Genomic DNA, 27,979 nt, shown 5'->3' on the forward strand with positions numbered 1-27,979 from the left:
AGTACACACAGAAACTAGCAACACACAGGCCAGTACACGCAGAAACTAGCAACACACAGGCCAGTACACACAGAAACTAGCAACACACAGGCCAGTACACACAGAAACAGGCCAGTACACAAAGAAACTAGCAACACACAGGCCAGTACACACAGAAACTAGCAACACACAGGCCAGTACACACAGAAACTAGCAACACACAGGCCAGTACACACACAAACTAGCAACACACAGGCCAGTACACACAGAAACTAGCAACACACAGGCCAGTACACATAGAAACTAGCAACACACAGGCCAGTACACATAGAAACTAGCAACACACAGGCCAGTACACACAGAAACTAGCAACACACAGGCCAGTACACACAGAATCAAACACCACACAGGCCAGTACACACAGAATCAAACACCACACAGGCCAGTACACACAGAAACTAGCAACACACAGGCCAGTACACACAGAAACTAGCAACACACAGGCCAGTACACACAGAAACTAGCAACACACAGGCCAGTACACACAGAAACTAGCAACACACAGGCCAGTACACACAGAAACTAGCAACACACAGGCCAGTACACACAGAAACTAGCAACACACAGGCCAGTACACACAGAATCAAACACCACACAGGCCAGTACACACAGAATCAAACACCACACAGGCCAGTACACACAGAAACTAGCAACACACAGGCCAGTACACACAGAAACTAGCAACACACAGGCCAGTACACACAGAAACTAGCAACACACAGGCCAGTACACGCAGAAACTAGCAACACACAGGCCAGTACACACAGAAACTAGCAACACACAGGCCAGTACACACACAAACTAGCAACACACAGGCCAGTACACACACAAACTAGCAACACACAGGCCAGTACACACAGAAACTAGCAACACACAGGCCAGTACACACAGAAACTAGCAACACACAGGCCAGTACACATAGAAACTAGCAACACACAGGCCAGTACACATAGAAACTAGCAACACACAGGCCAGTACACATAGAAACTACCAACACACAGGCCAGTACACATAGAAACTAGCAACACACAGGCTAGTACACGCAGAAACTAGCAACACACAGGCCAGTACACACAGAAACTAGCAACACACAGGCCAGTACACACAGAAACTAGCAACACACAGGCCAGTACACACAGAAACTAGCAACACACAGGCCAGTACACGCAGAAACTAGCAACACACAGGCCAGTACACGCAGAAACTAGCAACACACAGGCCAGTACACGCAGAAACTAGCAACACACAGGCCAGTACACGCAGAAACTAGCAACACACAGGCCAGTACACACAGAAACTAGCAACACACAGGCCAGTACACGCAGAAACTAGCAACACACAGGCCAGTACACGCAGAAACTAGCAACACACAGGCCAGTACACACAGAATCAAACAACACACTGGCCAGTACACACAGAATCAAACACCACACAGGCCAGTACACACAGAAACTAGCAACACACAGGCCAGTACACACAGAAACTAGCACCACACAGGCCAGTACACACAGAAACTAACAACACACAGGCCAGTACACACAGAAACTAGCAACACACAGGCCAGTACAAACAGAATCAGACAACACACAGGCCAGTACACACAGAAACTAACAACACACAGGCCAGTACACACAGAAACTAACAACACACAGGCCAGTACACACAGAAACTAGCAACACACAGGCCAGTACAAACAGAATCAGACAACACACAGGCCAGTACACACAGAAACTAGCAACACACAGGCCAGTACACACAGAATCAAACACCACACAGGCCAGTACACACAGAAACAAACACCACACAGGCCAGTACACACAGAATCAAACACCACACAGGCCAGTACACACAGAATCAGACAACACACAGGCCAGTACACACAGAATCAAACACCACACAGGCCAGTACACACAGAATCAAACACCACACAGGCCAGTACACACAGAATCAAACACCACACAGGCCAGTACACACAGAATCAGACAACACACAGGCCAGTACACACAGAATCAAACACCACACAGGCCAGTACACACAGAAACTAGCAACACACAGGCCAGTACACACAGAATCAAACACCACACAGGCCAGTACACACAGAATCAGACAACACACAGGCCAGTACACACAGAATCAAACACCACACAGGCCAGTACACACAGAATCAAACAACACACTGGCCAGTACACACAGAATCAAACAACACACAGGCCAGTACACACAGAATCAAACAACACACTGGCCAGTACACACAGAATCAAACAACACACAGGCCAGTACACACAGAATCAAACAACACACTGGCCAGTACACACAGAATCAAACAACACACAGGCCAGTACACACAGAATCAAACAACACACTGGCCAGTACACACAGAATCAAACAACACACAGGCCAGTACACACAGAATCAAACAACACACTGGCCAGTACACACAGAATCAAACAACACACAGGCCAGTACACACAGAAACTAACAACACACTGGCCAGTACACACAGAATCAAACAACACACAGGCCAGTACACACAGAATCAAACAACACACAGGCCAGTACACACAGAATCAAACAACACACAGGCCAGTACACACAGAATCAAACACCACACAGGCCAGTACACACAGAAACTAACAACACACACAGTACACACAGAATCAAACACCACACGGGCCAGTACACACAGAAACTAACAACACACAGGCCAGTACACACAGAATCAAACACCACACAGGCCAGTACACACAGAAACTAGCAACACACAGGCCCGTACACACAGAGTCAAACAACACACAGGCCAGTACACACAGAAACTAACAACACACAGGCCAGTACACACAGAATCAGACAACACACAGGCCAGTACACACAGAATCAAACAACACACTGGCCAGTACACACAGAATCAAACAACACACAGGCCAGTACACACAGAAACTAACAACACACAGGCCAGTACACACAGAAACTAACAACACACTGGCCAGTACACACAGAATCAAACAACACACTGGCCAGTACACACAGAATCAAACAACACACTGGCCAGTACACACAGAATCAAACAACACACTGGCCAGTACACACAGAATCAAACAACACACTGGCCAGTACACACAGAATCAAACAACACACAGGCCAGTACACACAGAATCAAACAACACACAGGCCAGTACACACAGAATCAAACACCACACAGGCCAGTACACACAGAAACTAACAACACACACAGTACACACAGAATCAAACACCACACGGGCCAGTACACACAGAAACTAACAACACACAGGCCAGTACACACAGAATCAAACACCACACAGGCCAGTACACACAGAAACTAGCAACACACAGGCCCGTACACACAGAGTCAAACAACACACAGGCCAGTACACACAGAAACTAACAACACACAGGCCAGTACACACAGAATCAGACAACACACAGGCCAGTACACACAGAATCAAACACCACACAGGCCAGTACACACAGAATCAAACAACACACTGGCCAGTACACACAGAATCAAACAACACACAGGCCAGTACACACAGAAACTAACAACACACAGGCCAGTACACACAGAAACTAACAACACACTGGCCAGTACACACAGAATCAAACAACACACTGGCCAGTACACACAGAATCAAACAACACACTGGCCAGTACACACAGAATCAAACAACACACAGGCCAGTACACACAGAATCAAACAACACACAGGCCAGTACACACAGAAACTAACAACACACTGGCCAGTACACACAGAATCAAACACCACACAGGCCAGTACACACAGAATCAAACAACACACAGGCCAGTACACACAGAATCAAACAACACACTGGCCAGTACACACAGAATCAAACACCACACAGGCCAGTACACACAGAAACTAACAACACACAGGCCAGTACACACAGAAACTAACAACACACAGGCCAGTACACACAGAGTCAAACAACACACAGGCCAGTACACACAGAAACTAACAACACACTGGCCAGTACACACAGAATCAAACACCACACAGGCCAGTACACACAGAAACTAACAACACACAGGCCAGTACACACAGAAACTAACAACACACAGGCCAGTACACACAGAAACTAACAACACACAGGCCAGTACACACAGAAACTAACAACACACAGGCCAGTACACACAGAGTCAAACAACACACAGGCCAGTACACACAGAATCAGACAACACACAGGCCAGTACACACAGAATCAGACAACACACAGGCCAGTACACACAGAAACTAACAACACACAGGCCAGTACACACAGAATCAAACACCACACAGGCCAGTACACACAGAAACTAACAACACACAGGCCAGTACACACAGAATCAGACAACACACAGGCCAGTACACACAGAATCAGACAACACACAGGCCAGTACACACAGAAACTAACAACACACAGGCCAGTACACACAGAATCAAACACCACACAGGCCAGTACACACAGAATCAAACACCACACAGGCCAGTACACACAGAAACTAACAACACACAGGCCAGTACACACAGAATCAAACACCACACGGGCCAGTACACACAGAAACTAACAACACACAGGCCAGTACACACAGAATCAAACAACACACAGGCCAGTACACACAGAATCAGACAACACACAGGCCAGTACACACAGAATCAGACAACACACAGGCCAGTACACACAGAAACTAGCAACACACAGGCCCGTACACACAGAATCAAACACCACACAGGCCAGTACACACAGAATCAAACACCACACAGGCCAGTACACACAGAAACTAGCAACACACAGGCCCGTACACACAGAGTCAAACAACACACAGGCCAGTACACACAGAATCAAACAACACACTGGCCAGTACACACAGAATCAAACACCACACAGGCCAGTACACACAGAATCAAACACCACACAGGCCAGTACACACAGAAACTAACAACACACAGGCCAGTACACACAGAAACTAACAACACACAGGCCAGTACACACAGAATCAAACAACACACTGGCCAGTACACACAGAATCAAACAACACACTGGCCAGTACACACAGAATCAAACAACACACTGGCCAGTACACACAGAATCAAACACCACACAGGCCAGTACACACAGAATCAAACACCACACAGGCCAGTACACACAGAATCAAACAACACACTGGCCAGTACACACAGAATCAAACACCACACAGACCAGTACACACAGTCTGCGGGTAGGAAGCTGGATGTGGGTAGGTGTCCTGGTCGCTGCATTAGCGCCTCCTCTGCTCGGTTGGGGCGCCTGTTCAGGGGGGAGGGGGGATTGGGGGGAATAGCGTGATCCTCCCACACGCTACGTCCCCCTGGTGAAACTCCTCACTGTCAGGTGAAAAGAAGCGGCTGGTGACTCCACATGTATGGGAGGAGGCATGTGGTAGTCTGCAGCCCTCCCCGGATCGGCAGAGGGGGTGGAGCAGAGACCAGGACGGCTCGGAAGGGTGGGATAATTGGCCGGGTACAATTGGGGAGAAAAGGGGGGGAATCAAAAAAAAAAAGAAAAAGAGGAGGTCAGAGCTGGCCTGCAGTCAGGATTAACCACTGCCACATTTCAGAAAATTTCACACTCGACAATAATAAACTTTATCCCCTGAGGGCAACTGCCTGCAGCTTCAGATAGTGATATGCTGCCCCCCCCCCTCTGTTTGCCCTCCGTGCGCGCATGGGTGTGTAAGAGGGGACTCCATCTCCCTCTATTTTGCGCTCTTTCTCCTGTATGTGTGTATGTGCGTACGTGTGTGCGTGTGGTCACATGGCGTCAGCTCGCCTCTTGACTTTACTGCAACACTTTACTTTGTATCCATTCGAGTAAACGAATGAAGTTGTGTTCATTTCCTTGTCACAGTAGATGCTGACTTTTGTTTCACCGTGAGGACGGCTGCTTTTGTGTTAAATACACACACTTTGTGACATCTGTTCCCCCTTCTTAACCAGGCAAAGGGCGTGTCTGCTGCTAATCCTGCCTCTCCCAGAGCAAAGCACCTCCACTATAAACACACACAAATCACTGTCCTGCACACAAACTGACAACGAAGCCTGTGAGGCACAAACTCACCGTGTTAAAGACACACTGACACACACACACACATAACTTGGGAGACGTTTACACGACAGCGGTCTTGCTGGAAACGTAAAAGTTTTTCCTTTGCGTTTTAAAAAAGTTCCCCGTTCAGACGACATCGTTTTGAATACGATCCGCATGCGCACTGATCCGCCAAAAAAAAAAAACCCCGACTGAAAACGCTGTAGTGTGCATGCCAGGCCAGTAGGCGGCGATGAACCTTTGTAGTAGAGAGCGCTTCCGGTGGACCTGGTAACGTCACACGCCTGCGCACAAACGCTTTCTTCTCAGCGCGGTGAGTAAACAGACGATGGCGAGTGTACGCTGGAAAACGGGGCATTTCGGCGACGTATGGGTGGGCGGAGAGTTTGGCGCATGTAAATAAAGCGTCTCCGCTCATCCCAGTAATGGCGCAGCAAATCGACGCGTTGCTGGAGGAGCGTTAATAAACTCAGCAGAGATAAACGGCGCAAACACAGCGCGGTAGTCCCGTATACGTATCTGTTGGTCGTCCGCCATTGTTCATGTTGTCTTCTTACTCGCGCATGGCTATTTGACTGAAAACGTAACACGCATGTGCGAAGTGGAGCCGTGACGTCACCGTTCTCGCAGGTAGCGGTTTTGCTAGTTTACACGGCGACGCCGGAGTTGCGTTTTCGAAAGGTTTCACTCTGGAACCCGGTTTCGCCCTGGAACCCGGTTTCACACGTTTGCGCGTTCAGGCCCCCCGAAACGCCGTTGTCGTGTGAACGGACGGCCAAAACGCAACAATACTTTACCGTTTTGTGTTAAAAACGTTGCCGTGTAAACGGCCAGTGTGGTTGCCTGTAGCATAAAAACAAAACAAAAACGACTCGGATTTACTCTCAAGTTGCATCATTTACGGTGACGTCACAGCAGGAGGCTGTGCTTTGCACCAGGGCATGGCAGGATTCCTCTTACTTTCAGCAGAACCAGGTTCTTAGCCGGTTGTTAATCCTGTAAACCTGTTTCATTTCTATGTTAAATATCTGGCTGATGTCCGGATTTCATTTCCCTTCCATGGCGTCTCTCCGTTCTGTCTGCAGCGTGCTCGGTGGGATACTTCAAGTCCACGTCGGGCTCAGTCCCCTGCTCCGCCTGTCCCTCCAACAGCAGGACGAGCCAGGAGGGAGCACACATGTGTGAGTGTCGCAGCGGCTTCTACCGAGCAGCCCACGATGCCAACTCCTCCTCCTGCACAAGTGAGCGTCTCCATCTGTCTCTCTGACAAGTGTGTGTGTGTGTGTGTGTGTGTGTGTGTGTGTGTCACAGAGAAGTATACCTGGCTATTAAAGGCAATAAAAAGATACGGATATTCACTCAGAACCTAATGCAGGGTGGATGGTATTACCCCCCACCTCCTTCCTCTACAGTTATAATAACCTCAGGATCACTTTATGTGGGGTTTTGTGGTTTAATATTCACAGATTATTCCTTTCCATCACGGTGGAAAAGTGAAACTCGAGAAATCCGAGTCAGAGCATGAAGTTAAAAACAGCTATGAAAATCCATTTTTCGCATGATTCAGCCACTTCGCTCAGTTGAGCTGAACCGTCTCAGTGGCACGGCCTTGTAAATCCTAGACCCCCGAATTTCCACCATTAAACCTCTATGCCAGTATGATGTTACGTTTATACTTGAAATGTTCTAGCAGATGCATCCGATGAGAGCAAAATATTCACTATGTTCCCCAAACCCTGGTCCACCCCCCCAGTCTCACCATCAAAGGAGAGAAGGTAGAGGTGGTGGAGCCTTTCAGATCCCTTGGCATTACACTGGGCAATAACCTTGGGCTCAGTCGGGCAGCACAGTGGCCCAGTGGTTACACTGCTGCGTCACAGCAAGACGGTCCTGGGTTCGAACCCCAGGCCACCCCAGGTCCTTTCTGTGTGGAGTTTGCATGTTGTCCCTGTGTCTACATGGGTTTCCTCCGGGTGCTCCGGTTTCATCCCACCATCAAAAAGACATGCATGTTAGCGTTAATACTCCTGCCTGTGCCCCTGAGCAAGGCAGTGGAAAGAAGAATTGGGAGTTGGTCCCCGGGTGCTGCACGGCGACTGATCCTAGCGACATGGCTGCCCAATTCTTCCAGTTTGTGTGTTGGGATGGGTTAAATGCAGAGGATGAATTTCCTCATGGGGATTAATATAATAAAGTACATCTTATCTTGCCAGTCAGTATACCATGGTCATTTACAAGTATTGTCAACAGGGACTTACAACCACCCGTAAACTAAACCACCTGTACGTCCAACCCCACCTCCTCCTCCTTCTCCTGTACTGTAGCATTATTGACCCAGTTCTTTTGCATGGTACAATTTCGTTTTTTTTCCATATGCTTACAGTCACTGGTAAGAATAAACTCTTCAGGGGGCATGTGGGTAGCGTAGTGGTCTAATCCATAGCCTACCGACACAGGGATCACCAGTTCGAATCCCCGTGTTACCTCCGGCTTGGTCGGGCGTCCCTACAGACACAACTAGCCGTGTCTGCAGGTGGGAAGCTGGATGTGGGTATGTGTCCTGGTCGCTGCACTAGCGCCTCCTTTGGTCGGTTGGGGCGCCTGTTAAGGGGGGGAGGGGGAACTGGGGGGAATAGTGTGATCCTCCCACGCGCTATGGCCCCCTGGTGAAACTCCTCACTGTCAGGTGAAAAGAAGCAGTTGGCAACTCCACATGTATGGGAGGAGGTATGTGGTAGTCTGTAGCCCTCCCCAGATCGGCAGAGGGGTGGAGCAGCAATCAGGACAGTTCGGAGAGCGGGGTGATTGGCCAAGTACAATTGGGGAGAAAAAGGGGGGGGGGTAAACTCTGTAAAGATAACTCATTTAGCCAGCAAACCAATTGACTATTCCTAACCCCAACTTATCTGATTGTGTCGCCTCATCCCTGATCCGCAAAGCGCCCACACCCTCCACTCTACCCTTCCTCCTGCACGCAGGTGCAGACTCCCCATGTGCAGAAAGACCCGTTTTAGTGACAGCTTTGTTCCTACAGCCGTACAAGCTTTAAACAAATAACCTCCTCTTAAGTTACAGGAAATCCAGTCTTTTGTGTGTAGAGTGTTCATGTCTTTGTCTCTGCTGTGTGACCTCTGTTATTAAGTGTCCCTGTAAAGCCTGTATTTTGTATAATGCTGTATGTCTTACTTGTTTTCACCTACTGTAGAGAAGAATTTCCTCCTTGAGGACAAATAAACTATCCATCCATCTATTTATCTATCCATCTGTCTATCTATATGTATTGAATAACCCATTCTTCTGTCTCTCTCTCTCTCTCTCTCTCTCTCTCTCTCTCTCATATTCTGTTTCTGTATTTCTCTGTCCTCCTGTCCATCCCCAGGTCCTCCATCTGCCCCCGTCTCTCTCTCCTGGGAGTATGAGAGTGGTGACGGCGGGGTGTCCCTGCGGTGGCGCCCTCCGATGGACATGGGTGGCCGTGACGAGGTGTGGTATGGGGTGGTGTGCCGCATCTGCCCCTCGGCCACCTTCAGTAATCCGGCATCGTGCTCCTGGTGCGGGGAGGCCGTCACGTACAGCCCCTCCCAGACCAACCTGAAGCAGACCAAGGTCACCCTCAATAACCTGCTGACCAGAGTCACCTACCTCATACAGGTACAGGACCAGAGAACAGGTCCATTGTGGAGCAAATACATCCTGAGCCCATTAACTTTCAAATAATCTCAAACACCACAGTCTACTGGTATAAAAACTGACGGAGGGAGAAAAAAAAAGACGAGACATGTCTTCATAAAAGTGAATTGAATGTACCTGTTGCACCGTAGCGAACTGCATGTGACCGTTTATTGTGACTGAATGAGTGACGGCACTTCAAAACCAGCCTTCAGAAAAGTTCTGTACATGGTGAAACACTTCCTCAAGCTATAGCGGCCGGGTGTACCGGGGCTTTAAATGTTCTGTTCTTCTGCAGGTTTTACACGTTTTATTGAGCTCTGCATGGTTTGAGCTAACTCATAGCTTATCCTGAAGTTACGATAGGTTGTTATTAACAGTAATAATAATAATAATAAATTGAGTTTGTGTGGTGCGTCTCATCTGCAGAGACAGATCTTGAAACGCTTCACAGATAAAAGACAAAGAATAAGTAAAAGAAAAAGAATATATCTAATAAAATAAAAAGTAAACCCTTTACCTTCTTATTATTATTACTTTTTATTATGATATTATTTTATTATCATTAGTTTATTATTATTTATTTTGACCATTATTAGTATTACCTCTTTTATGAGTATTTGGTGAGTGCTGCAAGTGTCTGGCTTTATTTCTGCTTTGTGCTTATTCATTTAAACTGAAGTATGTTGAATTCGAAAAAAAATAAATAAAAACTCCATGTGATTTATTCTTTTGACTGGCAGGTGCAAGCCATGAACGAGGTCTCAGCTTTTAGTCCTTTCCCACCGAGATACACCAGCATCAATTTCACCACCAGCCAGTCAGGTGAGCATGTCACGACCAAACTAAAAAATCATACTGTCTCTCTCTCTCTCTCTCTCTCTCTCTCTCTCTCTCTCTCTCTCTCTCTCTCTGTCTATCTTTTGTCTTCCTCTCTCTTCCTCACGTTTTCTGTCTATCTCCTCTGCTCCATCTTTTTCTGCCGCTGGACACGAGGTTGCTCAAGGTCACAATATCCTGTCAGCTCACATTATGCTCACCATGGATGGAGAAAGGGAAGAATGAGAGGAAAAGAAAGGAGAGAAACAGAGAGAGAGAAACAGAGAGAGACCGGTAAAGCAAGGAGAGGTGAAAAAGGAGATAGGCAGGCTTGGTGCCACTCCTGGTATATTATATTAAAATTGATTAGGATATTCCAATAATGAGTGAAATTGAAAATCAACGGATCTGTGGTGAGGGTGTGGTCGACTGGGGAGCCCATGGGGGCTGGTATAAAAATGAAGGGCTGGTTGGCCGAGGCAAGCGAGACAGTACAGTGAGAGTAACTTAATCCTGTGTGGCGCCTTATAAAAGCTCCTTAACTGTCATCATGCGCAAGCGACCCCCTACAGGTTTGGTAATGCTGTCCCCATGTGGTCAATATGGGAACATCACATCACATCAAAATTGATGTGATGTAGAACAACTTCCTCATAGATCATAATTAATGATAATATGTAATCAAAATTAACTGATTGGTGAAAATATACAATCAATAACCCTCCATCACTTTCTCCCTCAGTTCCCTCTACAGTTCCCATGATGCACCAGCTAAGTCGGGCCCCGGACTCCATCACACTGTCCTGGCCTCAGCCTGATAGACCCAATGGAGACATCCTGGAGTACCAACTCAGATACTATGACAAGGTAAACACACACAAACAAAAATCTACAAACATGGGCATCTGGGTGGCGTGGCGGTCTATTCTGTTGTCTGCCAACATAGGGATCGCCTGTTCAAATCCCCGCATTACCCCCGGCTTGGTCAGGCATCCCTACAGACACAATTGGCCGTGTCTGCGGGTCAGAAGCCGAATGTGGGTGTGTCCTGGTTGCGGCACTAGCGCCTCCTCTGGTGGGTTGGGGCGCCTGTTCGGGGGGGAAGGGGAACTGGGGGGAGTAGTGTGATCCTCCCACGCCCTACATCCCCCTGGTGAAACTCCTCACTGTCAGGTGAAAAGAAGCGGCTGGCAACTCCACATGTATCGGAGGAGGCATGTGGTAGTCTGCAGCCCTCCCCCGGATCGGCAGAAGGGGTGGAGCAGCGATCGGGACGGCTCGGAAGAGTGGAGTGATTGGCTGGATACAATTGACCTTTCGCAAAGTCCCGCCCCCCTTAGTTACTGTTGCTATGCCCGTCAAGCATTTCAGAACTATCCAGGAAGTAGCCGGAAAACACCAAAACATGAAGGAAGAAATCAGCGCATTGTGTGGGTAAAGTAACAGTAATAACACGTTAGCTGTATTAGCTATCAATAATAGCTAGTAGCAAGCTTAGCTTGGAGCAGACAGGTATTTTTATTGATTTTGGATGGATTAAGCTGGCCATGGAGTCTGCTATACTGCCAAATCTATTGCCGAGATTGCGCTTCTTGCGTTCTGGGTTTCGGGAAGGGAAAGAGAATGACACCCCCTCCAAACTTTTCAGATATCTAGTATCCGGTCTGCAGATCCCATAGGCACACCGTTTCAGCATGTTGTTGTGTGTTTGAAAGCTTGACGGACCGTTGCTATGGTAGGATTGGACAAGCACCGTTCTTGGGCGGTACTTTGCGAAAGGTCAATTGGCGAGGAAAAAGGGGGGGGGGTGTAAAAAAAAAATCCTCCCATGCAGAAACGTAACTTCATTAAAACAAAAACTTAAATGTGGACTTGAACAGTGCATGCATAAGCACAAAAATACAAAACCACACTCACCAACAATAAGCTGAGTCTCTCTCCCCCCTCCTCTCCCCTCCCCTCCTGTCCCCTCCCTGTCAGGGTTCGGATGAGGACAGTGCAGTAAGTGTGTACAGTGAGACCAACACAGTGACAGTCAACTCTCTGATACCGGGATCCATCTACGCCTTCCAGATCAGAGCTCGTAACGAGAGGGGCTACGGTCCCTACAGCCACACTGTCTACTTCACCACACTGGCTCTGGGTACGACAATGCATGCCACCTCCAGTAGAGGGCGTATTTCACTAAAATTAGATTATACCAAGGTCTGAGAGGCAAGTCCAACTGTATACTGACTCAAAGAAATCCTGCCAGTAAAGTGAAAAACTCTTTCACTACTCCACAGCTGAATAACAGGAATATTTTTTGACAATGGCAGGTCACTGACACACACACACACACACACACACCACAAATGGTACAAGCCCAGACAAGACAAATGATGATTAATAGGTTAGCATGGGCACCTAATGGACTACTAATGAGCCTTGGATCCGTCCTCATCCATCCTATGGCAAATGACGCTTTGAGTCAGAGACAGTTTAAAGACTTTATATTGTTGATGACTTCCTTGGTGACTTGAATAGCTGATGACTTTCTTATTTCTTCTTCTGCAGAGGAGCGCTCACAGCAGATCCAGAATCGACTGCCTCTGCTGGTTGGGTCCGTGATGGGTGGTGCAGCCTTCCTGCTGGTCGTGGCAGCGATAGTGGTTGTTGTGGTTTTCCGCAGGTGAGTGGTGTACTGGTACACACCAAACATTTGATCTGGTTTTCTTCTTCTGAACCTGCTGTTCATGTACACACTGTTTGCTTTGCCGTGGCAGTAAGAGGAGAGAGAGTCCCTACAGCGACAGGCTCCAGAGGTACATCAGTAACAGAGGTGTGTATTTTCCACCCAGAAAGGAAGTATGTTTCATTATCTGTCAGCATGAATGGGGTTACGTAAAATATTTTAAAATAACTCAACCTGGGCGAGCAGCGCGGTGGCGCAGTGGTTAGCACAGTTGCCTCACAGCAAGAAAGTCCTGGGTTCGAGCCTCGGGGTAGTCCAACCTTGGGGGTCGTCCCGGGTTGTCCTCTGTGTGGAGTTTGCATGTTCTCCCCGTGTCTGTGTGGGTTTCCTCCGGGGGCTCTGGTTTCCTCCCACAGTCCAAAGATATGTAGGTCAGGTGAATCGGCCGTACTAAATTGTCCCTAGGGGTGAGTGTGTGTGTGTGTGTGTGTGTGTGTGTGGGCCCTGTGATGGATTGGCAGCCTGTCCAGGGTGTCTCCCCGCCTGTCGCCCAATGACTGCTGGGATAGGCTCCAGAATCCCAGCGACCCTGAGTAGGAGAAGCGGTTTGGATAATGGATGGATTATGTTACATCAGAAATTCAGAGATTAGAAATACAGTTCATGTGGATTCATTTGTTGTGTGTTCTTTTCAGGTGGAATAAAATATTATGTGGACCCGTCCACTTATGAGGACCCTAGTGAGGCGGTCAAGGAGTTTGCCCGGGAAATAGACCCCACACACTTGAAAATTGAGGAGGTGATCGGTGCAGGTAAGACTCTGACATTTGAGTGCGTTTTAAACCCTGGCATTGGCACAATATAGTCCTTTTGCTGACCTCCTTACCCCCTCTCTCTCCCTCTCTCTTTCTCTTTCTCTTTCTACACTCCAGCCCAGTTTGGGGAGGTCTCTCGGGGCCGTTACCGTCCGCTGGGGCGCAGGGAGTTGCTGGTGGCGGTGAAGACCCTACGCTGGGGGGTGACTGACAGAGAGAGGGGTATGTTCCTGAGTGAGGCAGGGGTCCTGGGCCAGTTTGACCACCCCAACGTGCTGAAACTGGAAGGGGTGGTCACCCGCAGTCCCCCGGAGAGGATTATCACTGAGTTTATGGAGAACGGGCCCCTGGATGCCTTCCTCAGGGTGAGGTCACCAACACTGACACACTCAGCTTTTGTTTTTTCGGGTTTTGTTGTTGTTGTTGCTGTTGCTGAATCCCCACTGAAGCTCACTGGTTTACCTAAACAACTCAAGCTCAACATCCGAATCCAACAAAACGCAAACTGATCGATTGTGTTTCTCTGCCGGTCTCCTCCCATTCCTTTGTGGCCTCCCGCAATCTTTAACCTCCTTCAGGAGAATGAAGATCAGTTCAGCATTCTTCAGCTGGTCGGGATGCTGAGGGGTGTAGGCGCAGGGATGCGCTACCTCGCAGACAGAAACTTCGTCCACCGAGACCTGGCAGCCAGGAATGTGCTGGTCAACTCCAACCTGGTGTGTAAGGTGTCTGACTTTGGCCTGTCACGACTCATGAGGGGCCTGGACCACAACATGCCCACCTACACTGCCTCGCTGGTGCGTACTGGGGAATGAAGCTTCCCTGGTTCTCCTCATGTGTTGAGAACAAAAAGGCCCTGCAGTCATTGAGTGACTTGCTAAAAAAATAGAGAAGTCATTTTTTTGTTTATGGTGACATTTCAGTTTTATAAAACTTCCTCCAACTGCTGCTGGGCTCAGTAACATTCTCCATTCTCTCTGATGGAGCACATTGTGCCAAAGAAAAAAATAACCTTTGCACACAAGTGGATTTGATTGTCAGTGTTTTGGTAAACCAGACCATATAACCAGAAAAAGTGGTGCAACCAGTCACTTGAGAGGAACAACAGAGCCGAGAGATGCACTAACTGCATTTGAGAAGATTTACCCCCATCTATCATGTAGTTCCTATTCATCTATGATGCAGTTTCCTACTCATTTATGATGTAGTTCCTACTCAGTACTCTAAGACGCCTGTTAATTGGCGCGTATCAACATATCCACTCACCACTGACTCTCTTTGTGAGTCATTTTTAATGAAAGTGTTTGCTAAAAGCGTCCGGGTGGCATGGCAGTCTATTCCATTGCCTACTAACATGGGGATCACCAGTTTGAATCCCCGTGTTACCTTTGGCTTGCTCGGGCGTCCCTACAGACGCAATTGGCCGTGTCTGGGTGGGAAGCCGGATGTGGGTATGTGTCCTGGTCGCTGCACTAGCGCCACCTCTGGTTAGTCGGGGCGCCTGTTCAGGGGGGAGGGGGAACTGGGGGGAATAGCATGATCCTCCCACGCACTACATCCCCCTGGTGAAACCCCTCACTGTCAGGTGAAAAGAAGCGGCTGGCGACTCCACATGTATGGGAGGAGACATGTGGTAGTCTGCAGCCCTCCCTGGATCAGCAGGGGGGGTGGAGCAGAGACCGGGACGGCTCAGAAAAGTGGGGTAATTGGCCGGGTACAGTTGGGGAGAAAAAGGGGGGGGGGTTAGATTGAGACTGAAACATAATGAGTGAAAAATTCGTCGCAGCGTTAACTGCTGACAGCTTTTCCTGATATGTATATATGCTGCTTCATCTCTCGTCCTCCTCCCTCACCTTGGCCTATCAGGGCAGTAAGATTCCCGTGAGGTGGACGGCCCCTGAGGCCTTCCAGCACCGCAAGTTCAGCTCGGCCAGCGATGTCTGGAGCTTTGGCGTGCTAATGTGGGAAGTGATGTCGTACGGAGAGCGTCCCTACTGGGACATGAGCAACCAGGAGGTGAGTACGGATGATGCGGAAGACTGAGCCAGAGCATTCATGTTTAATAGATGCGTCTGAGTCGTGACAAAATCAGAGAGCTGAGCTGAATACATTATGTTCTCTGAGTCGCTCTGACAAGTCCTCCGTGCTGTGTGATCTTTAAGGTAAGCCGCTTTAACAGGATTTCGCTTGCCGTTTGCCCCGTGTCTCTCTCCCTCTCTCTCTCTCTCTCGTTCTCTCTCTCTCTCTCTCTCAGGTGATGAAAGCAGTAGCAGAACAATACCGTCTTCCAGCCCCCCATAATTGCCCTCCAGCCCTCCACACTTTGATGCTGCAGTGCTGGCAGGCCGATAGAGGGGACCGGCCGGGTTTTGACTCACTCCTCTCCTCCTTGGACAGGCTTATTAGGCACCCTGCCTCCCTCAAGGCAGAAACGGCTCGGTGAGGCTTCGCCCCCCCCCTCTCCATCCCGCGTGGCCTGTGTTGGCATCAGAAGCCTACACTTGATTTATTCAATGCAGACGACACTACATTTATAAATGCTAATGCTCTGAGACGTGTCTGACATTTGCTTTGGCGATCTTTCCGTCCTGGTCTGACAGAAGCTGCTCCCAGCCCCTACTGAGCCCCACCCCCACAGACCTGTCCTCAGTGGCAACAGTGGGCGAGTGGCTAACGGCACTCAGGATGGAGAGATATAAGGATGAATTTGACCGGGCACACCTGGACACGTTAGACAGAGTCAGCAGGCTCACTATGGAGTAAGTAAAAGGTTTTGTGTACACGCTACAGCCCTGTCTGTGTGTGTTCATTTGCATGTCTCAAAACACAGACTGACCTAGTAATTGTTTTCAAATTCATAGCTGACTTTTGGTTGACCTCAACGGATAATTCAGTTTTTTGTTTTGTTTTGGGGTTTTTTACAAGCCTGGGTCTTATTTTCTAAGTTTTTCCCATCATACATATCAGTTATGATATTTTTTTATTTGTTGGCTTCCTTTTGGAGATTCTGGACAAAGGACCACTGCTGGACACAACTTTGCAATGGTGTCTTTTGGGGCATCAGAACTTGAGCCTTGAACAAAAATAACAACAACAAAACAAAATCTAGTGTCTCAGTTAGACTGTGTACGTGATCCCCTTTTATTTAGGACTTCTCAGTTACACTCCCTGGTTAGTTTATTGTTACAAGCTAAACCAGGAAGTAGGGCAACAATGCAATCAAACATAGATAATATTGGACAGTTCGGGAAATCATTTTTAACTTTTGTTTGCACAATGGCAAAAACTACAAAAATAAGACCCAAAGGTTAAAGGTTAAAAACCTGCCCAGCTGGTGTTGGTATTTCGGCACCCCAACATCAAACAGACCTATTATTAATTGTATTAGATGCAGCTGTGTTTGTTCTGCTATGCGTACGCCACACAGAGGCAGCATTGGCAGTTGTCGGTGTTGGCTCCACGTATCCATTCAATTATCAAGCGAATTTTAGGCGAAGTTTTCTAAAATCAGAAAGAAAAGCGAATTTTTTTTTTTTTTTTTTGGTTGAACAAACTCCAGAATGTAGTTTAGTGTCCTATGTGCTATGCCCATACCTTAACATCCACAACAAAGATGGACCAGTTAAGATGAAGCAACAGTTGATCATGTGATTAAATTCTTTTCGCATTTCATTCTTTAATTCGGTAAATGCATTTCCTTCGCCCAACTAAAGCAAAATTCACCAAAAGTAAGCATATGAAAGTTTTTCGCAATAGCTCGGATTTTTTTCTCTCAAAATTTTGTGTTTCCATTCAACCTTTTCCCATTCAAAATCCAAATTTTACATAAACTGGATTGATGGAAACCCCACTTCTGTCTGTCCATGCTGATAGGTCTGCTGGCACACCTCAATCAAACGGACCCATTAATGTTATTAGCTGCAGCTGTGTTTATCCTGCTATGCTAACATCACAGAGTACCAAGACCAGCCTGGCATCCTGCTATGCTAACATCACAGAGTACCAAGACCAGCCTGGCATCCTGCTATGCTAACATCACAGAGTACCAAGACCAGCCTGGCATCCTGCTATGCTAACATCACAGAGTACCAAGACCAGCCTGGCATCCTGCTATGCTAACATCACAGAGTACCAAGACCAGCCTGGCATCCTGCTATGCTAATATCACAGAGTACCAAGACCAGCCTGGTGTCTTTTTAACCTTCAGATGGTTTATAACCTGTAGATGTCAGCAAACCCACTAAAATGGTCTGATGTTGAGTTATTCTTTAACTTGCTATTCTAAACGTGGTTCCTGTCTCTGTTTCTCTCTCAGGGACGTCCAGAATCTGGGGGTGAACCTCCTGGGCCACCAAAGGAAGATCGTCAGTGCCGCTCAGCAGCTTAGAGCCCACCTGACGCAGGGACAGGTGGAGGTGTGAGATCCACCGACACACAGTGCCATGGATTTGATGGTTTTTCGTGTTTCTTCAGCGGTTGTGTCTGACTTCGCCAACGTTCTCTCTGACTGAGCAAATGTTCTGCCAAAACAAAAGGAAAAAGAATTAGCCTTTGCACAGCAATAGCATTGTGTGCCAGTGCGTATTCTGATAGTAAACCTGACACGATAGCCGGGAAGGGTGAAAAAGACAATTTTACTCTCCAAACCAACCACTGACTTGAAACAATAGAAGTTAAGAGAGAAGCACTGTGGGAGCTGCAGTCCAAGTGAAAGCGAGATCAGAGAGGACAGTTGCTGAGAAGAAGCGGAACCTTAAGGAGTCTTCGATGTGTTTTATGATGTTTCACTTAATCGCTGTTTGCCTTTTTTTACCCGGCTCCAACACGCCGCCGCCTCATTCTCTCGTCCGCATTTCCACTCCTGAGTTGTCTCACCGTTGTCTCTCCTAAAACACTTCCCAGTTTTCCCGCCCTGATTCAGAGGAATAAAAATGTTAAAATGTGCTGTTTTCTTACTTTATTTTCTTTCTTTTTGGAATATGGGGACAAAGAATTGCGTGAAGACAATCAAAATCTTTTTCCTGGTGTCAGTTTTGTTCAATTATTTGTAAAGCTAGATCGCTTCTTCTCTTCTAAAAATTCTTAAAAGGGCAATTGGAGGAAACATTTTGGTTAAAAGCAGTTTAGCATTTGCCACCTCGTGGCCTATGGTGTCTGTTCAAATCTAGTGGCTTAGAATATTAGCATTATTCGATTTTCATGTTCCTGGCCAGGGGTGCTGCCCTGGCCAGGAACATGGCGCAGTGGTTAGCGCAGTCACCTCACAGCAAGAAGGTCGTGGGTTCAAGCCCCGGGGTAGTCCAACTTTGGGGAGGTCGTCCTCTGTGTGGAGTTTGCATGTTCTCCCCGTGTCTGCGTGGGTTTCCTCCCACAGTCCAAAGACGTAGGTCAGGTGAATCGGCCGTACTAAAGTGTCCCTAGGTGTGAATGTGTGTGTCTGCCCTGTGATGGCCTGGCGGCCTGTCCAGGGTGTCTCCCCGCCTGTCGCCCAATGACTGCTGGGATAGGCTCCAGCATCCCCGCGACCCTGAGAGCAGGATAAGCAGTTTGGATGATGGATGGATGTTCCTGGCCAAATGGCGTCGGGCACCAATTTGAAATCAATGCCAAACGCCGACTGTGATCAAAAGTAAATGGTTACACAGACGTAGCGGCCTTTATCTGAGATTTAAGGAAACCGTTGATCTTCCAGGCCGAGCCACAGTCAGAGAGAGCACAGCATGTTTGCATAATTCACTCCCACTTGGCACATAGCGGGTGTGTCGTGACCGCCGAGCACACCGTGGCCGTCGCTGTCGAGATGATGGACTTCTGTGGAGTCCATCATCTGGACTGCGAACACGAGCCTCCGTCCAGTATGAAAAATAGGAACAGCACCCTCGTCGTTGTGCACACTTCACACGCCACTTCCTTTTCTGTTTGAGTGCCAGAGCGATGTCACTGCAGCATATAAGCATTGTGAATGTGTGAAATGGTTTAACTGGACATGTTTGTGAACATCTGATTTCCACAAGAGGGAAGGCCATGTAATGCTTTGTTTTGTCTGTAAAATGTGTGTCTGCCGTCTCTGTGGCAGTGTGGTTGTGTATATGCTATACATGAGTGTGTGCGTGTGTGTGTGTGTTTGCACATGCATGAGAGTGATTTGAGTGTGTCAGGCTACACACATGATTAGTTGTGTTAATTTGTACAAGTCTTCACCAATATACCACAAATGTGCAAATTTGTAAAATAAATATGATTTTATTTAGATTCTTGTGTTTGGCTCTGCTTTACCCATCAGGGATGACTCTTAACCCGATCTGTTTACACCTTTTCTGCAGGACAAACCTGCACGATTTAAGAGCTCACACTGTATTCCAGTTAATATTTTGGGTCATCCGGTAAAAAAACCCAGTACTATTCTGCTAGTCATTTAAACATGACCGGGAGAGAGGCTGTTGGAGCTGACAAGATACTCGTCGGAGCTTCAGAACAACATTAGTTTCCACTTCCTTTAACTCGATAAAAAAGATCAAAACCTTTTTATTTCCAGTGCCAACTTCTTCTTTCAGCTTGTTCCCTGTTTGTCGGGTCACCACAGCAGAGTTGATAGATTCCATCGGTACCGTGTGAGGGCACAGCACACGATGGTGGTCGTTTTTAACCAGGGCCTTGACTGATCCGGTATGGTCTTGTCAATCCGCATACTGATTTGACATAATTTTAAGTCGGATGCCCTTCCTGACACAACCACTAACCCTGTGGACGGGGGCACAGGCGAAGCGCTGGACCCCATCCCAGTATTCATGGACTCTCGTCCATGCCTGTCACCATTTTTTTTAATTTCCAGTGACTGTCAAGCAAAATGTAAAGACATGTTACACACTAGTTGGAAGAAATGAAGATAAAATAAAAAAAACAGTAAGGACAAGACAGGGACGCATGACAGAATGAGACAATACTGTAACTCTGCATAATGTTGAGAAAATGGGCCGTGACCCTGCAAAATAATGAACCTAGTTACTATCACTCATGTTGGCCAGTTCACCCTCAAGTCAGAGTCAGCTCTTCCATGACGAGGACAACGACAGTGTACCCACACATAAGGAGGACATGATGAGTTTATAGCTCATCCCTCGCTCTAAGAGACGTCAACTAATGTTCATTACCAACCAGCCAAACGGTCTTTGGGCCCTCAAAGCAGCACATTCTCCTCCATCAACATGAGGACAGAGTCCACCTTACCATATATACTGAGATCACCTTCAAATGTTGAAGAGTGAGCTTCGTGATCCTCGGGTTTTACAGATCAGCAGCTTTGGGTGCAATCAGACCTGGAGACCTGCTGAGATCAGCAGGAGTCAGAGAACAGACACCGGTCTCCCACATCTCCATGTCGCTATCAGATCAGATCTGGAACGATAAGATAGCCGCCTTTCACCACCTCAGCACAATCCTGTCAGTCTTACCCGACCGACATCATCACTGCACATTATCACACACCACACTAGTCGCGTCTCCATACAAATGAAGAATACGTTTCGAGCGAATAATTACATGTCACCAAAAGAAAAAAAGAAATCATCACCAGTTAAAGAGCATTTCCCCCACATCTGTTTAAGCAAATCAAATTATGGTGGCACTATGACGCAGTGGTTAGCGCTGTTGCCTCACAGCAAGAAGGTCCTGGGTTCGAACCCCAGGGTTGCCCAACCTTGGGGGGTCATCTCAGGTCGTCCTCTGTGTGGAGTTTGCATGTTCTCCCCGTGTCTGCGGTGGGTTTTTTCCGGGTGCTCCGGTTTCCCCCACCATCAAAAAGACATGCGTGTTAGGGTTAATACTCCTGTCTGTGCCCCTGACCGAGGCAGTGGAAAGAAGAACTGGAGTTGGTCCCCGGGTGCTGCACGGCGGCTGCCCACTGCTCCTAGCTACACAGCTAGGATGGCTTACATGCAGAGTGTAATTTCCTCATGAGGATCAATACAGTATCTCATCCATCCATTATCCAAACCACTTATTCTGCTCTCAGGCTCGCGGGGATGCTGCAACCTATCCCAGCAGTCACTGGGCGGCAGGCACCCTGGACAGGCCACCAGGCCATCACTCAGGGCTAACACAAACACACACACACACACACACACACACACACACACACACACACACACACACACACACACACACACACACATTCGCACCTAGGGACAATTTAGTACGGCCCATTCACCTGACCTACATGTCTTTGGACTGTGGGAGGAAACCGGAGCCCCCAGAGGAAACCCACGTAGACATGAGGAGAACATGCAAACTCCACACAGAGGACGACCCGGGACGACCCCCCAAGGTTGGACTACACCGGGGCTCGAACCCAGGACCTCCTTGCTGTGAGGCGACCGCGCTAACCACTGCGCCACTGTGCCGCCCTCAATAAAGTATCTGAAAAACAAATAACAAAAAAACGAAAACAGACCCTGAACGTAGGGCTACTTCATATGGTGCCATCCCCCATTGCTCGTCTTCTTGCTGTGGGTTCTGACCATAGCAAGTTGTTTGTTTTGCACGATGCTCTCAGCAACTTCTCATTGTCCTGGTAGATGGGGTCTCTGAAACGCTACAGAGCTGCAGATGATGCGTGTCCTGCAACAACAGGCAGGGGAACCACAAACTCATGTTTTCACGGTGTTATTGTGTCTTCATAGAGACACTAATTGGCTGGCAACTACAGGTGTTTACGGCAGCGGTGCTTGGCCTCCGAGGGTAAACAGCTATTATCTCAACAGTACCGAGCGACTGCCACATCCGCACCCAAACGCCAGGCCTCCTACAGAGGCCTGCTAAGCCCCGTCTGTCCTACGGCCAAGCAGCCGCTTACTCGTGATCCGTGCACGGTTCTGCAAAGCGGCCTTTGCGCCACTTCCGAGGTAACCGCGTGGAAACCAACCGTGAACCGAGATGAGTTATCCGGCTTCACCGGCTCACCCTTCTCTTCCCTCGTTTTCCTCCCATAACGAAGACGGTCATAAAAGTGGAGTTTCCGCTTCCGGAGAAAAAAAGAGTTTCCGCTTCCGGTGTGGGAAGACGGCTGTGCGAAGTCGCGTTTGCGGCGGCCTCACCCAGCACCGTCCATGCAGCGTCTTTGTCCACGTCTGCGTCAAAGTTGTGTCTTCGTTTGGCGGCTGGGAGAGCTGGCGCTGGATCTGCTGGGAGAGCGGGGCAGGCTAAGCTAACTGCTAGCCCATGCAGACCGGAAGTTCCGGTAACACCGAGGGCGGTGTGGCGGCGGCCTCGCCTGGCGTTGACTCTGGTGTTTTTGGTGTCGTCGTGAGGAGTCTGGGGAGGTGTGTGGAGGGGGTCTGGCTGGGAGAGCTGGCGCTGGATTGGCTGGGAGAGCCTGGTCTGCTGTGTCCGGTGGGCCCGGGGACCACGGCCCCTGCCTGGAGCTGTGCCCGAGGACGAAACGCCGAGGGCGGTCTGACAGGACGCGGAAGCGGGGCGGGCTAAGCTAACTGCTAACCCATGCAGACCGGCGGTTCCAACAGTCATCCTGGCTGGCGCTCGTTCCCTTGGACAGGAACTTTTTTGTTACACGTGTTAGCTTGAGTATGTGTGTTAGCTTGGATATGTGTGTTAGCTTGGGTATGTGTGTTAGCTTGGATATGTGTGTTAGCTTGGATATGTGTGTTAGCTTGGATATGTGTGTTAGCTTGGGTATGTGTGTTAGCTTGGATATGTGTGTTAGCTTGGGTATGTGTGTTAGCGTGGGTATGTGTGTTAGCGTGGGTATGTGTGTTAGCTTGGGTATGTGTGTTCTTGTAGATTTTGGACGAGTTTTTGTCTGTTGTACTGCTGTGGGCTGGGGGAAACGAAGTGAGATGACAACGTGTTCATGATTTCTGGTCCCTGAAAAGAAACAGCACATACCCTCTGCTTTGTTTTTGTTTTCTAAAGGAAAGTAATACGTCCTCATTACACATGACGCGACAAACGCTCAAATGATCATTATGGTCTTTGTAATGTGCCAATTACCGTGTCTGTGAGCATTCCTGTTGACACATCAATGGAACTCAACACGTTAAATCATTCTGAATGAAACTTGTTTGGTGTGTGTGTGTGTGTGCATTTGTGTGCATGCATGTATCTTGGAAATCATACCTCATCGTAAACACTGACACTGACAAACATTGTTTGATAAAGTACAAGCTTTATTTGTTTAGAAAGGTTTTTTTTTTATCCTGTGCAACATCCACAGTTGCAGCAATAAAAAGAATGCTGACATCTGTACCTTTTCTCAGTAATTGGTTTATGATTGCAAGCCGGTGCTCAGACATATGCCCTTGCAAATTCCAAACTGGTTTCCTCCACGGTTGACTTGGAACAATGACCACAATGTGTTGACTGTCATGATGTTGCAAAATTTTCATGGTGGCCATGCAGGCGTTGAGGCAGCGAGTGAAATGCAGACCATTCTTGAAGATGCCAGTCTGATATAACGGGATAGGCCCAGACCGATGTCACCTCCCCATTAGGTGAGTAGAGTAGAATCCTAAACCTTGATATCGGCCACAATACAATGATGCGTGTACTGGGCCCAATATTGGATGCAACCTAAGATACACACTTTTATTGTGGGAGGCCTGACCACTGGGGAAAGTATAAACCTGCTTTTGACCACTCCTCTCCCCCTACCTGTCTTTCCCTGGCTTATCCTCCCTCTCCACCTGTTCATTCCCATGTCTCTGAATGTCTCCTCCCTCTTCCTGCTGTCACATATAAAGGTTATTCCATGGGAATTTCAACTTCTCTTCTGACCAGTGGGACATCTCCATATGTTGCCACCATCTTTAAACCATGTGTGATGATTTGGTGCCACTGGAATTGTAGGACTGTGAATTTCCTTCTTTAAGGGTAAGCATAACAAGCCTATTTTATTCTATTTCATGTTATGCATGCACTCTGAGTTAGCTGTTGCGTTGCAGTATTGATATAGTACATCATCCTCAGATAGCAAGGACTGAACAGTGCTCAGTTTGGTATGACGTGATACCTATCTGCTGGCATAGACTCCAAAGAATGCCTCAGATGTTTGACCCATCTGGTTCTTCTTTCTGTGTCTCCCTCCCACCCTCTTTCCTTTCTCAGTCATTAACCTGTCTACAATGGCTCCGTCCCTGGCAAGATCTGCTCCAAGCGAGCTCAACCATTGGTGGAGCCAACTGCGGTTCCGCCTCCAGAACCGTAAAGGATGGAACGAAATGTTGGACGAAACCTTTTTGCTCCATAGTAAGCTGTGAGTAACTCGCTAATCTGAAAAATACCGGCCGCTAACTTCTCTAGTCACTGCAATGCCAGTGCATGGTGTTTGAGATAAAGCAGTTTCTTTTCGGGTGGCCCTGCAGAATACTCCAACCTGTTCACCTGCATTCATTGTCAACACCCCTGTTTTTCTACAATGCCTCCCTCCCTTAGGACAAATAACATTCCTCTCTTCTATGCGGCTAAAAAGAACAGTGTGGGTTGCATCAAGAAGCTACTGAGCTGCGCCTCCACTAATATCTTTGAGAGAGGTGAGGCTGGTGCGGTGCACCGCTGCAACGTTCTGTCCTCTTTTCCACGTCTGCACAGTATCAATCCTAAGCTGTGACGTTTCAATGCTCACACTCAGGGGCTTTGGGGGAAACGGCGCTTCACGTCGCTGTGATGAACGACAACTTGGATGCGGCCGTGGCCCTAATGGATGGAGCTCCTGAACTCGTCAACGAACCCATGACCTCTGAACTTTTCCAAGGTGAATGCACATAAACTCACTGCAAGTAGACACAACAAAAAGTAGAGGAACTTTTGCTTTATGCTGACAGGATAGTGGGAGTGTAATCATACTGTACATACGCAACAATTTGGCAGTGCTCACTTGCATAACCGCTGTTCTGCATCTTCTGATTTGTGGATTGCAATGAGAAAGGAAGAAGAACGATATGAGGGATGTGATGTAATAGAGATGTTGGAGCAAGAAGGGGAGACAACTTGACTTGTTAATGTTTTCAGATCTAAACAAAAAAACAAAACAAAACAAAACAGTTTAATAATAGCTGAATAATGCATCCCAGACAGCAGACACATTTGGGCCTAATCTGGGCACTTTTGGCACTTACGGCTCAGTTATGGCATTGGCAATTGTGTGGGCCAGATGTGGCCCAGATGTCATAAGCCGGGCCTGACCTGACTTGGGTTACGGCAAATGTTGACATGGCCCAAATGTAATGAATTGGGCTTACAGCACATACCATGTGGGCCAGATGTGGCCCAGATTTAATGAGCCAGGCTTGACTTTAGTTAAGGCACATGTTGTGTGGGCCAGAAGAGGCCCAAATGTCATGAGCCGGGCCTGACTTGGGTTATGGCAAGTGTTGTGTGGGCCAGACGTGGGCCAAATTTAATGTGTGGGCCAGAAGTGGTACAAATGTGAGCCATAAGAGAACTCCAGATGTGGGCCATGTAAGGTGGACCTGTGGCTGAGTTGAGGCAGCCACACTCACCCTGAGTCAGCGTCGTCATCCAAGGCCAAATATGGGCCTAAGATAACTGTAGATGTGGGCCATATTTGGGCCAAAGATTCTTTGCTATCTGGGATCCTGCTCATATCAGTTGTTTTTCCTCTCTTTCCTAGGTGTTACTCCTCTTCATGTCGCGGTAGTGAACCAGAACATCAACCTGGTCCACCATCTGATAAGTCATGGAGGTGACGTGGTGACGCCCAGAGTCACCGGGCTGTACTTCAGGAAGAGGATAGGAGGTCTGATATATTACGGTAAGCCTGCATATGTGCACCCCAGATTACCAATTTATAATAAATGTTTTTATGATAAACTTATAATGAATAAATGCTTTTGTGAGTGATAAGGGAAACATATTTTTGTCGTTCACATTTGGCCAACAGGTGAGCACATCTTGTCTTTTGCTGCCTGTGCTGGAAACGAGGACATCATCTCCATGGTCATCGATGCCGGAGCGAGCACAAGGGTCCAGGACTACCGGGGTAAGACACTACACATTTAACAAGACAGTTATAGTGCAGCAATATTATCTAGCAAGAAACACACTAGAGATATAAACATGGAATAAGATGAAATAAAACCACTAAAGGAGGTCATCACTAACCCATAACAGCTATCGATCTGTGTTTTATGTACTTGTTTGTTGTGTTCTTGTACTTCTGGCTCTGTGAGGACCAATTTGAGTTTTTAACAATCAGAATGACGACATATTTTACAATTTACAATCTCATTTAGCAGACGCTTTTATCCAAAGCGACGCACATCTGAGAGTTAATTCAACACAAGCAAGCATCTAGTCAGGAGGCAACAATGTATTTGTAAGTGTAAAAAAAAAACTAGGTTCAATGCTGCATTTCAAATCCACAATTCCTTGTTGGGTCCAAGCTGTGTGTCTCCCCCAAAAAGCTAGCATGGGAAGCAGAAAAGTGAATTCTTAGCTACATTAGCTGTTAGCCAGTCCTTTCATTGAAACCAAGTAACACAAAACTTAGGATTTTGTCGTTTGTTCTTGTGTGTTATTTGAATGTCGTTTGGATGACGTGTCCCCAATCTCTTCACTTCCAAGTTTCCCTCCAGTGACATTGAAGAAAATGGATGAGAAAGTAAATAATCCTCCTCGTTCATGCTACCGCCCGCGGCCGCCATTGCCACAGTCGCTCACTTTTCTCCCTTCCCACTCTCACCCAAGTAGCGCGTCACTGTCTGTACTGTCTGTGCTGTCACTGGTCAGAAGTCAGCGGCCTGTGGGCTGACTGAATTTAGCCCAAATGATCAGCAAATCAAGGGGGCGTGCCAAGACACCTGTCACTCACTTAACACGAGGCTGAATGGAAG

The 27,979-nt window shown here is 47.8% G+C and overlaps 2 protein-coding genes across 2 annotated transcripts in view; both read left to right on the plus strand.

Moving 5' to 3' along the window:
• Window positions 1-20,332, plus strand: part of ephb6 (eph receptor B6) — a 67,309-nt gene extending 46,977 nt beyond the window's left edge. Inside the window, exons 6-19 of the mRNA XM_056286345.1 lie at window positions 7,223-7,378; window positions 9,517-9,788; window positions 10,550-10,631; window positions 11,368-11,492; window positions 12,606-12,768; window positions 13,182-13,296; window positions 13,391-13,446; window positions 13,995-14,111; window positions 14,232-14,479; window positions 14,693-14,911; window positions 15,981-16,130; window positions 16,369-16,553; window positions 16,715-16,873; window positions 18,430-20,332. Coding sequence (XP_056142320.1) covers window positions 7,223-7,378; window positions 9,517-9,788; window positions 10,550-10,631; window positions 11,368-11,492; window positions 12,606-12,768; window positions 13,182-13,296; window positions 13,391-13,446; window positions 13,995-14,111; window positions 14,232-14,479; window positions 14,693-14,911; window positions 15,981-16,130; window positions 16,369-16,553; window positions 16,715-16,873; window positions 18,430-18,535 — 2,153 coding nt within the window. The 3' untranslated portion in view covers window positions 18,536-20,332. The remainder of the gene's footprint in view (window positions 1-7,222; window positions 7,379-9,516; window positions 9,789-10,549; window positions 10,632-11,367; window positions 11,493-12,605; window positions 12,769-13,181; window positions 13,297-13,390; window positions 13,447-13,994; window positions 14,112-14,231; window positions 14,480-14,692; window positions 14,912-15,980; window positions 16,131-16,368; window positions 16,554-16,714; window positions 16,874-18,429) is intronic.
• Window positions 20,333-24,962: 4,630 nt separating this feature from the next.
• The window catches only part of trpv6 (transient receptor potential cation channel, subfamily V, member 6), an 11,744-nt gene continuing 8,727 nt past the window's right edge, over window positions 24,963-27,979 (plus strand). Inside the window, exons 1-6 of the mRNA XM_056285591.1 lie at window positions 24,963-24,998; window positions 25,233-25,380; window positions 25,560-25,657; window positions 25,756-25,878; window positions 26,758-26,898; window positions 27,028-27,126. Of these exons, the coding sequence (XP_056141566.1) occupies window positions 25,250-25,380; window positions 25,560-25,657; window positions 25,756-25,878; window positions 26,758-26,898; window positions 27,028-27,126 (592 nt within the window). The 5' untranslated portion in view covers window positions 24,963-24,998; window positions 25,233-25,249. The remainder of the gene's footprint in view (window positions 24,999-25,232; window positions 25,381-25,559; window positions 25,658-25,755; window positions 25,879-26,757; window positions 26,899-27,027; window positions 27,127-27,979) is intronic.

Source organism: Lampris incognitus, chromosome 9 (assembly GCF_029633865.1).
Source record: "Lampris incognitus isolate fLamInc1 chromosome 9, fLamInc1.hap2, whole genome shotgun sequence".
Classification (NCBI taxonomy): Eukaryota; Metazoa; Chordata; class Actinopteri; order Lampriformes; family Lampridae; genus Lampris; species Lampris incognitus.